Raw genomic sequence first — 12,382 nt, forward strand, 5'->3', positions numbered from 1 at the left:
GGTCCAAATCAATGCAGTTTCAAAGCACTTCAAAGGGCTTCACCGGCTCTGCGTGATCCCAGGCGAGGAATAGGGTCTTATTTAGCGAAACCATCGGTCATAAAAAAAAGAGTATACTTTTTAACCTAAGTTGCTCATCTTGCGCTGCTCTGCGACGTGCTAGTGATTGCGCAATCATGTCGAAAACGTCACACTATACGTAGGCAGAAGTACCGCCCCCGTGTTTACAAAGCGCACATGCGAAGACTAATACAAACGCCCTGTAGCAAAAAAAAAAAGGTAAAACGATGTCAGATGATTTTGAAGTTGAAGATGTTGTTGTTTGTGTTGTTTGGTAAAGGGAGTCTGTATTAGTCCTCGCACGTTCTCTTGGGGCGGTACTTCTGTCTACGTCTAGCGTGTTGTTTTCGACGTGATTGCACAATCACTGGCGAGCCACAGAGCAACGCAAAATTAGCAATTTAGGTATAAGTTTAAGTATATATTCTTTTTTTTTTTTTTTGGAAAATGATAAGACCCCATTCCTCGCCTGGGATCGCGCAGAGCCTCTGAAGGCCTTCCTTTGAATCTGCATTGATTTGGACCTTCAACGTTTTGGTTGCAATTGAAAACCATTATGTGAAGAAAAATCCTGGAATGTTTTCCTCAAAAAAAAACGTAATTTCTTTTCGACTGAAGAAAGAAAGACATGAACATCTTGTATGAGATGGGGATGAGTAAATTATCAGGAAATTTTCATTTTGAAGTGAACTAATCCTTTAAAGAGCACCTATTATGGCCTTTAAAATGTTCCAAATATTGTTCCCAACAACAGTTTTGCATGCATGCAATGACAAAAAAGACTTTAGTTTTCTTATAATATGCATTTATTTTTACCTGTTTTGACAGCGATTCTCAAATGATTCCTTTAGTGATTCACTTTTCAAAACTCCGCCTTTACGTGACGCTAATCTGCGGTGATTGGTCCGATGACCCAGTCAGTTGTGATTGGTATAGTCTGTGCAGATATTTTCGGAAACGGAACGCCCATCACCATAAATGGTTTTCGGTTTAACCTCTTAACTGGATTGAGGGTGCATTCGTCCTCAAGCTTTATTTGTTTAAATTAGCTCAAATGACTGTCAGATGTAAGTAATTACCATGTCAATCTATACATCATTTAAAAGATCCGACGATGTATGGTTTGTCTTCAAGCCACTTAGTCTTCAAATGCTCATCCTTGGGCAGATGAAAAAAGTTTGCTTTTGAGTCGCACTTCAGAACACAGCGTCTCGTCGCCATGATGTTTTCTAGTTTTCACTGGCGTCTTGGAGCGCAATAAGTGGGCGTATCGTATTCAAATAACTTGACAAGTTGACGTCATCTAGTCAGAGAAAAAGCTTCGGTCTTCTAACGATTCTTAAAAATGACTCAGAGTCGACTCTTACTTTTGAAAGAAAATAACTATAAATACGGTGCACTGTCATATTTCAAACTTTGCAGGATGTTTTTGTTCACTTAGATCTATGTTACACACTTCATGAAAGGTACATTTCAAAATTCCATGATAGGTGCTCTTTAAGATCTGTCAGTGCAAGTTGCTTTCAGTTAAAACAGCTCAAACATACATTTTAGTCTGAGACTAGCTTAAGCCTTGTCTGTGAAACCGGAAGCATATGCATTTATCCATGGAAATGTGTGTTCCTTATTGTGTCTACTCAGGGTGGTGAAGGAGGAGATCTCAGACGACAGTGCCAAGCTGCCATGCTTCAACGGAAGAGTTGTCTCCTGGGTAAGAACTGCTCCTGTTCCAGTTCTCTCTGTTTCCCCCCGCAAACAATATTTGTTTTACTGAGCTTTCATTTGGTGTCATAACAGTTCTCGGTTTTATGAGTGCAAACGGCACCATTTGACTAAGCTTCGCCGAAGCTCCTCATCCCTGTAAGTGACATGAAACAGGCCTGTTTTGATTTATGTCACAGTGAATCTTTAAGAGCACTAAGTGTGTGTGTCAGGCCCTTCACACGGAGACTGAAATCCAGTCTCGTCTAAAAGCCCTCAAAGAAAAGCAGGTGCTTAAGTCAAAAGGCTTGGACGAAACCAGACCCACTGGGATGGAAATAGTAGACCACCGTCAGGATGGCTCAAGGTCCTTTGAGAGAGAGTGTACAATAACCTAGCATCCATTAGCATGAAGAAAGGAGAAAGGCAAACAATGATACTGTACATCTGAAGTTGCTTTCTCTTCTCAAGTATATGACTTTGACTCTAACACTATAGCATACTGTGTTTTGTTGCAGATTGTTGATGTATTTTCCAATCCTTGTTTGCGATTCTAGTTGAGCTTTTTAAAAAGGGTTGATCTCTTCCTGTCCGCTGTCAGACATTTACCTCTCTAACTTGGTCTTCATGTAAATTTTTCGTTACGTAAAACCCAGACACTGGATATGTTTGACCTGAAGCATTGTGTGATCAGTTTTACACTTTTCAGTGAGCTCCACGAATATGTGTTGGGTAAAAAAAATGATTTGTGGTGCTGTTGTCATAAGATCTTTTCCCATAGTCCTTTTTAGTTCCTTGTTTTTCATGGATCACTTTCACTCTCCTCTTACCCCAATCTTCTTTCTCTCTGTTAGCTGGTGTCCTCAGATACCCCTGCAGCCGAGCCCCCGGCCCTTCCAGTAGAGGTCCCGTCTCAGCCCTCTCCCCCTCCTCCTCCCCTGCCTCCACCTCCCGTCGAGAGGACAGGGGGCATTGGAGACTCCAGACCCCCTTCCTTCCAGTATGTTAATCTGCATCTCTGTTTCTCGCCATGAATGTAATTTTGTGGTTACTGGGACTACACACACACGTTTACAGCTTTCCTGGAAGGAATACTCACTTTTTGGTTTATTTGCTTTTCCAAGCTGTAGCATAGATTAGTCAAAATATGTGAAGCATTTTGCTTTGTAAGATAAAATGGGTGCCATCAGACGTCCTGATTAAAGGTGCAGTAAGCAATTTCTGAGAAACTGTTGATATTTGAAATCAGCCCAAACAAACACACATTGCTCTGCCCCCAAAATGCACAAACGCTCAATGCAAGAGTGGGTGTCTCTTTATCATAGCTGAAGCGAAGCCACGAAGAACATAAAGTGAACATACATTACACAAGAGTTGGTTGTTAGTCTCCAGCAGCTCCAGACAAACAATGACACTCAGAACTGTCCTGTTACTAAAGCTCACATTACAACAACAGCATTTCTTGATTCTGTGAAACAGCAAAATCAATGTTACTCATGTGTGGAGCAGAAACAACACAACCTCTGCGTCCGTTTTCAGGCCTTCCCTCTTCAGTCTCTCCAGCGCTGGAAAGCTATTCTAATATTAACGTGGGTCCTAAAGCTCTTGCCTGATCATAACTTTTCTTTTCCCAGTGATATTCCTCTGAAAAAGCTTTTGTAATGTCTCTCAATCATCTCTCTTTCTACAGTCTTTCTTTAAATCTCACTCTGGCTCTCTCACCTCCCTCATCATGAGTTTACACTCCCCCTGATTGGCTCACTCTCTCTCCTCCCCATCATGAGTGGACACTCCCCCTACTGCTGATTGGCTCACTCTCTCTCCTCCCCACCATGAGTGGACACGCCCCCTACTGCTGATTTGCTTACTCTATCTCCTCCCCATCATGACTGGAACCACCCCCTACTGCTGATTGGCTCACTCTCTCTCCTCCCCACCATGAGTGGACACGCCCCCTACTGCTGATTGGCTCACTCTCTCCTCCCCACCATGAGTGGACACGCCCCCTACTGCTGATTGGCTCACTCTCTCCTCCCCACCATGAGTGGACACGCCCCCTACTGCTGATAGGCTACAAGTGTGTTGTGCTGCTCAGTCCGATCCACTTTCAACAGCACTTCTCAGAAATCGCTAACTGCACCTTTAAGGACTACAAAGAAATGCTTTTAAAACATGATGCATACACTTTTTTTTGTTTATATATATATATATATATATATATATATATATATATATATATATATATATATATATATATATATATATATATATATATATATATATATATATATATATATATATATATATATATATATATATATATATATATTAGCGCATACAGTATTCAGTAAAGTAGCTTCACAGGAATAAACAGGAAAATATCTGTTAAGGTTGCAGAATTAATCAGTTATTAAACAATTGAAATGTCAAAAGATAGTGTAATTGTTCGGCTCAATAAAGGTCAATGTTGGCTCAGTTTAGTTCAGTAACATTCAAAAGCTTGGTGCCAGTGATCATTGATGATAATAAGAAAAGTTTCTTGAGCAGCAAATCAGCATATTAGAGTGATTTCTGAAGGATCATGTGACACTGAAGACTGGAGTAATGATGCATTGGTGAGCATTTGGGACTCCTTTCAAAAGTTTGGCCTTGGTAAGATTTATTTTTTAAGGGAGTCCTTTATGCTCACCAATGCAGACTTAAAATGTAAATTTTTTTTAAATTAAAGTAAAAAACTTACCAGCCCAAACTTTTGAACAGTAGTGTAATGCTTTTGCATGACACCCACAAGGTAACCCAATATGTTTTTGTGTAGAAAGTGCCTAAAACCATGAAGTGTTTGTGCCGTCTTGAAATCTAACAGTGGAATGTAAGCTGTTAAAGGGAAATGGATGTTAAAAAGTAAGAAATGAAATACATTTAGTCAGATTGTTTATTAAATCAAGTGAATAATATGCCAATGAAACAAGACAATATACAGTTATCTAAAAAAATCCTTTCAGGTAAATTTATCTTGTTTTAAGGATGCCCAGGGAATTTTTTTTTAATTATTTTTTTACAGGAAATAAATCAGGTTAAATATACTGACTAAGAATCTGATTTTGTTTTCAGTATAACTCTCTTGCTCCTGGTTCGTTATCAGAGATTGGTTTGCGAGAGGCAGATGGCTTTTTAAAAAAATCATTTTCAGTCAGCTTGCAAAGACGTACAGATGTGTCTTGAATGTAAAGCATTGTGTGTGTGTGTGTGTAGTCCCAACACTACAGGCAGCCTGGAGTCCTTAGACGATCAGACCGAGACGGAGTCAGTCGTGTCTTTCAGGAGAGAGAGACCTCGACCCAGAGAGAGCATAGAGCAACATGGTCTGTCCAGTCTCTTTTGTTGTTTGTTTGACAGTACCTAATTCTAGTGAATTACCTCAACAGTATCTGAGTACATTGAGAAAGCAGCCCATGCTTATTTTGCTGTTCCGTTTCTGTTTCAGTGCCAGTGCCGCGTGTGAATGGGCAGACCCGTATGGACAGACACCTGGCTGGGTATGAGAGTGCCACCACAGTGATGAGCAGTGAGCTGGACACCACAAGCTTCTGTGATTCAGAAGAGGATGATACCATGAGCAGGTCAGAGTGCGCAGTCTGCTTGATTGGGGTTGGAGGAAGTTTTGTAGCGTCAAAAAAATGACACGAATCTTCAATCGCATCTGTAGTTTTTAGGTTGTGTGTGCAATGTTTTTTATTTCTGTACTCGTCAAATGATTTAACTTTTCTAGTGTGTATAAGCATCTGTGCTTGCTTTGAGTTTGGTTTTAGTCCAGTGGTTCTCAACTGGTGGGGCACAATCTACAAAAATTGCAGATCTGTTCTTGTAGTGTTGTGTGCTGCACGGGAGATGACGATAAATGCAAATATTATGCATAAGATATGCACATAGTTAGGGTAGCTTAATCAATACACTTATCTTTTGTTTGTTGATGTCAAAAACCGCACTTCCAATCAAACTATAATATTTTGATGCAAACTCATCTTGCCACCAGGACCCAGGTTACTTTAATGTGCCCCATTAAGCTTTTTCTTTTTTTTTTAAAGGTTCCTACTTTTGTTCCTACAATAGATTTACATGCATCAAATGTCAAAAAACACAACTTTCACAAATACACAAATTTCTCATAATATACATTGCACATCACCTCATTTCTCTGCGTCTGAAAACTGTTCGTTCGAAGATTCACCCTGCGTCCCAATGTCCATACTTTGCATCCTAAATAGTATGTGAGATTAGAATAAGTGTGTCCCAGAGCATAGTTTGGATCCATGCACACTATAACGGCTAATATTGCCCACAATCCATTGCGCTTTGGAGGAGGATTCAATTCAGAACTACAGACATGAGTAAAAAAGTGTTCAATAACTAGAAAACATGGCGGTTTTACGCAATGAGTTATTGGATGTTAAAGGGTTAGTTCACCCAAAAATGTAAATTAGCCCATGATTTACTCACCCTTGAGCCATCCTAGGTGTATATGACATTCTTCTTTCAGACTACTAATATTATAGAATTATATTAAAGTTATATTAAGACGAGTTATATTAAAAAAGTCCTGGCTAATCCAAGCAATATAATGGCAGTGACTTGTTGCCTAGTTTTTGAAGTCCATAAAAGTGCATCTTAAAGTTAGTTATTTTAGCCTATAAAGTTTTAAATATGGACATTTTTCTTACATAAAAACGTGCCACTTCGCTTCAGAAGGTCTTTATTAACCCCCTGGAGCCGTGTGGAGCAGTTATATGATGGATAGATGCACTTTTATGGACTTCAAAAATGACCCAACAATTCACTGCCATTATAAAGCTTGGAAGAGCCAGGACTTTTTTATTATAACTCTGATTTTATTCGTCTGATAAAAGAATGTCATTTACCCCTAGGATGGCTTGAGGGGTCATGGGCTAATTTTCATTTTTGGGTGAACTATCCCTTAAAATTCAAGAGACTTCTAAAAAACAAATAATAAACCAGTTGATACATTTTGATGTTTTTACTATGTTGTGTTGCTACTTGATGTCATGGATAATAAAATCTGGATCCTGATAATCCATTGATTTATGAATGTTTATTTTACTAAATGTGTGTGAGCAGGTTCAGCAGCTCCACTGAGCAGAGCACAGCGTCTAGATTGCTCAAGCGCCATCGCAGACGCAGGAAACAGCGCCCACGGCTGGAGAGGGTATGAAACCACCGTTTGATACTATTGAACAAGTTGTTTTATTTTACTGAGTTTTCTTTGTGTTGTATTATAGGCTTCCTCTTTCAGCAGCGTGACAGATTCAACCATGTCCCTAAACATTATTACAGTCACTCTTAACATGGGTCAGTGCCATTTCTTACCTGTTCTTCCTTTCTGTTCTCGTATTTTCTGCTCTGTTTTCCTGCTATTCATTAAATATGAATTGTGTTTAATTCATAATGTGCTTCATACTCCATCTGTTTTGTTGTGTCCTATAGAGAAGTATAATTTCTTGGGCATCAGTATAGTGGGTCAGAGTAACGAGAGAGGAGATGGAGGCATCTACATTGGCTCGATCATGAAGGGAGGAGCTGTAGCTGCAGACGGACGCATTGAACCTGGAGACATGCTGCTGCAGGTGTGTGTGTGTGTGTGTGTGTGTGCGCATGCACATTCACAAACTCTTATGCGGCGTTCATACCAAACGTGAATTGAGCGTCTAGTTGGATGCTTGAACATTTTTAATCCACTCGCGTGTCCAAAGCGAGCATTTGAAGCGAAATAACTCTGTATGACTGCTCACTGCCAACTTCAGTCGTTCCTCCATGTTGAATGAGTGATTCCGGGCGGGACTGCCCCCGTTTATCACGTCACTTCACCCTGTGACAGCAGCAAGCAGGCTCCTGATTGGTTAACACGGAGCGAACAGATGGCAAAGTTCAGATTTTTCAACTCGGGCGTCAGGTGCAAATTAGAGGTCTTCACGGAGCCCCCGAGACCCGTGGACCCGGGACCCGACCCGGGACCCGTACGGGTTCGGGTCTATATTTTAAATGATCAGCCGGGTCCGGGTCGGGTCCCAATCTATTACTACGGGTCCCGGGTCTGTTTAACATTGTGTGCAATACCCGAGTCGATCCGGACTCGGAGAACACCTGCCCGTGATCAGAGTCAGTCAGCACTGCTTGTGTGTTTTTTGTAACTTGCAACTGTAAAATTAGGATAAGAAAAGTGTGAGCCGGGAAATAAGGTTTAAAAAAAAGAAAGAAGAAAAACACGAGCGATCTCTCTCTCTCTTGCTCGCTCGCCTCACGCGCTCGCTCTCTCTCTCTCTCTCGCTCGCTCTCTCTGCAAGCGCACGGTAATAATAATGGTTACCTTCATGAGTGATGTGTGAAAAAAGCTAAAAAACAACGAATATAAAGAAGTTAAACCCACGGCACCTCTTCTGTCCGGGCATCCTTCATGCATATTGTGGACAAACATGAGAAAAAAGTAAGTGCTGTCTACGTGTGACGCACTGTTGAAGTTTGATTTGAAATTATATTTAAATAATATATTTAAAATCAGCAACAAAATCTCAGTTGAACTGTCACAAATGTTTTCTATGATGCTCAAATTACGTAAAAAAGCTCATATTTCAGGTTGCTCCAGCCACCGCGCATGTGCGCAGTATCAAGCGCGTGTCATTTCTATGGCAACCCGAGCTTCCGCTGTGATTGACTTTAATAATAATATGAATGAACCGTCTTATTTCTTAAAGTTTTGGTGGTCAGGCTCGCTCACAGAGATTATAGCAAATAAATAATGCGGACGTCAGCGGCCACCGAACGAGCAATCGCTATTATAGTTCAAAAAGGCAAACAGTCAAAGTTATTATGCGAGTTAACTCGAGTCGAAATGCAAATCTGCAAAGACGCATTTGTCATCCGTCACCGTGACATAAAGTGGACTTTTAAAGCTGAAATGATGAGTGAATTAAGCATGCTTGGAATAACAAGAGAGGAATAACATGGATTTAACTTTTTGGCAAGGATGTAATGCATCACAAGTAACGTTACAAGGAAGGGAGACGACGGCTAGGTAAGACAAAAAGTTATATTTTTCATAACTTGTTTATTGACTTGTTAATATCAGTTATTGTGGAATATGTGACAAACGGGTCCAGTCGGGTCTGTGTCTTCACGCCGGGTTCGGTTCCAGCTTTTAAATAATAGACGGGTCCAGGTCGGTTCCGGGTACTACGTTTTTGGCATTTCTCGGATCTTCACGGGTCCGGGTCCAGCTTTTGAAATAATAGACGGGTCCGGGTCGGTTCCGTTAAGCACATTACGGGTCTCTTCGGGTTCGGGTATGCATTTTTGGACCCGTGAAGACCTCTAGTGCAAATTCGCTTTCAAAAGGGTGAATGCACAAAAAGCACTAGATTAAATCACTTGTGCAATACACTTAATTGCCCATTCGCAAAGACCCGCCCCCTTTAGTTACTGTTGCTATGTCCGACAACCCATGGCTCTCTCACACCACACTTTCTCACATAGAGAAAATACATTGCGGAGCAAAGAGGAAACTGATAAAACGCTGAGAGACAGGACAGAGCAAGTTACTTTTGATAGGAAACAAATTCTCAACTTTGAAATTGTCATTTTTTTTAAATACATTTTAAAGTCCTGTAAAGTCAAAACTAAACATGTGTTCTGAGTTTCTCACACCACAGATAAATGTGTTATTAACCACCCAGCCAAATTTGAATCATTAAAAAATCCGCCAAGTACATAAAATAGCTTATCAAAAACTTGGAAAAAATGAGCAGCATTCTCTGCTCTCAAACGCTGGGGGTGTGTCCGCTGTCGGCGCCGAAACCACGCCCACTCACGGGACAGCTGCCGTAGCACACAAGACAACACTGATCACGACCGTCTATGATCACGACACACCAGATGTCGGCGGGACGGGAGGACTAAGGCCGGGGCGGGTGATAGTCGGTTCTGCAGCGGATTATCAGTGAATCCTAGTTGTCTCCGGTGAAAGTTTGTAAAACGATCCGGTGTATTGTCACTGCAGACTCAGAGGCAGGCGTCGGTGGTTATCCTCAGCTCTCCATCAAGATGGCTGTTCACAAAATGAATCCACCTCTTCTTGATCATCGTGTTTGTTTTGTAAGTTGTAGACTATAGTAACTAACAGTACTGACAGTAACTCGCGATCGAGCGGGCAAACTGATGCGAATGTGCTCTAGTTATGATCGTGTTAGGGGAGGAGCCAGGCTCAGTGGCTCCAGTGCGTCATCGAGCCAACGTTTTAGCCCCGCCCAGAAAATCCTGAACACAGCAACGGTGAAAAACTGTTTAACGGTCTAACTTCTGAATTCAGTACTACATAGTTCACAGTCTTTGTAATTTGTTTCAGCAATACATTTCTAACATTTATAATGTGTTTAGAAAAAAATCTCAGAATTGCCTTTACAGGGACTTTAAAGGGTTAGGTTAGTTCACCCAAAAATGAAAATTCTGTCATTAATTCCTCACCCTCATGTCGTTGGACACCCGTAAGACCTCCGTTCATATTCGGAACACAAATTAAGATATTTTAGTTGAAAGCTGATGGCTGAGAAAGGCTTCAGACAGGCCTCCATTGGCATTCAGTACATTGACACTTCCAAGATCCATGAAAGGTCATATTCTCGCGCATGCGTCGTGGAGGCATACACGGAAGTCGAGAACAAGTTGGATAAAGGTGTTATTTAGATTTTTTTTTGCGCACAAAAACTGTTGTCGTCGCATCGTAAAATTATTGTAGAGCCACTGTGGTGAGATAGATAACGACGTTTCAAATGACTTTGTAACGACGTTTTAAGTGCCTTTTATGGATCTTGGAAGTGTCAATGTACTGAATGCCAATGGAGGCCTGTGTGAAGCCTTTCTCAGCCATCAGCTTTCAACTAAAATATCTTCATTTGTGTTCCGAATATGAATGGAGGTCTTACGGGTGTCCAACGACATGAGGGTGAGTAATTAATGACAGAATTTTCATTTTTGGGTGAACTAACCCTTTAACGTTAAATAGCGTTTTGTGGCTCTTTAATGTGTCGTGATCACTGTAGCGCCTCAGTTAAAGCTGCTCATAAACCGATCATCTCTTCCTTCTAGTTCATTGATAAACATGAATGAACACTAAAAGAAATGTTGTTACAACGGCGGAAAGACGTCAGTACACACTGTTTTTCCAAGTTCAAGACCAGCGATGTTAATCTCCTGACTGCTTTGTCGGACCAAACGGCAGATTCGGCGATGTGATTGGTCAGATCGCCTGTCAATCAAACTTCTGGCGAAGGGTGAATTCGCCTCTTTCGTGCAAACTGGACACGCAAATGAGGCGAAATCGCGCCCACCGCGCCAAATACGTCTATCGCGCTCCACAGGACCTCCAGACGCGTTTTTACATTGACTTAACATGGAAATCACTCGCTCCAGACGCTCAAAGGGTTCTGTCAGGCACTTTATATATAGAACATTGTAGGAGGTCCCATCATGGGATCATTTTATGGATTTCATTTTAATTAATTAATTTTGTTTTCATTATTTTTTTCATTTCAATTAAATTTTATGAATCAAGCACCTCGTAAACATACTTTATGACTAGAAAATTTTAAATAACCTGTAAAATTAGTGCTGGGAAGTCAGGCACAAAGTTGAGACCTGCACATTATAACCTCTACTCCATGGGCGGGCATCCAGCCAGTCAGATGAGTGACGTGACTGCGGTTTTAATTCCTGTCAATCTCAATGGCTTAACATTAAAATCTGAAACCATGTACTCAGGTCGCACCCAGCTTCAAGGCACAAACATTGGGACCGTTTCAATAGTAATTACCTCTAAACAAAAGATCAGGACTTTCACTGCTGCAGGGCTCTGCTGTAATTACTGGTTCTAATGTTTCTTCTCTTTTCTGTGCAGGTGAATGACATCAACTTTGAGAACATGAGTAATGATGATGCGGTCAGGGTGCTCCGTGAGATCGTCCACAAACCAGGGTGAGAATGACCTTTTAAAGGGGCTGCATGTCATTTTTTTAGACTGTACTACAGCACAAGAATGCCATGTAACATGTTTGCAGATATTTAGGAAAGTCCACAAACCTGTTTCTCAGAAAAACAATGTTGCAGCCAGTTATTCTACTTTGAAATGTGTGTTCCTCGTCGAAATGTCTGTTTTTGTTTTTGTCTCGGTGATCCCGCCCACTGCTAATTTACTCCATAGTATTTCAACACACTGGGTAGAGGGGGCGGGAGAAACAACTCTCTCCTATGTTTTAAATTAGGACTGCAGTACCCAGTTCACCTCACTGGTTTCCCACTGGTCAATACAACATTGTGGTGCCGTTTATGTGTACTTGTACATGTGTACTCGTAAATATAATGCTATTTTGTATATGCAATCATTCTGACATGACTTGAAGGGAGCATTATAGTAAGAGTACAGTTGTGTCACACTATGATATATTCATAAACTGTAAAGGCCTGTTTACACTAAAGATGATAACTATAAAGATATAGTTCTAAAAATCTTTCTAAATCTAAAAGTTTAAAGCAAAAGACAACAACTGTATAATAAACAAGA

The 12,382-nt window shown here is 40.9% G+C and overlaps 1 protein-coding gene across 1 annotated transcript in view; it reads left to right on the forward strand.

Annotated features, from left to right (window-relative positions):
• dvl2 (dishevelled segment polarity protein 2) overlaps positions 1-12,382 on the forward strand; it is a 36,308-nt gene that overhangs the window by 15,820 nt on the left and 8,106 nt on the right. Inside the window, exons 2-9 of the mRNA XM_079809092.1 lie at positions 1,702-1,771; positions 2,616-2,761; positions 5,014-5,123; positions 5,246-5,381; positions 6,895-6,982; positions 7,056-7,125; positions 7,261-7,400; positions 11,720-11,796. Coding sequence (XP_079665218.1) covers positions 1,702-1,771; positions 2,616-2,761; positions 5,014-5,123; positions 5,246-5,381; positions 6,895-6,982; positions 7,056-7,125; positions 7,261-7,400; positions 11,720-11,796 — 837 coding nt within the window. The remainder of the gene's footprint in view (positions 1-1,701; positions 1,772-2,615; positions 2,762-5,013; positions 5,124-5,245; positions 5,382-6,894; positions 6,983-7,055; positions 7,126-7,260; positions 7,401-11,719; positions 11,797-12,382) is intronic.

Source organism: Gobio gobio, assembly GCF_949357685.1.
Source record: "Gobio gobio genome assembly, chromosome: 2".
In the NCBI taxonomy this organism is placed as follows: Eukaryota; Metazoa; Chordata; class Actinopteri; order Cypriniformes; family Gobionidae; genus Gobio; species Gobio gobio.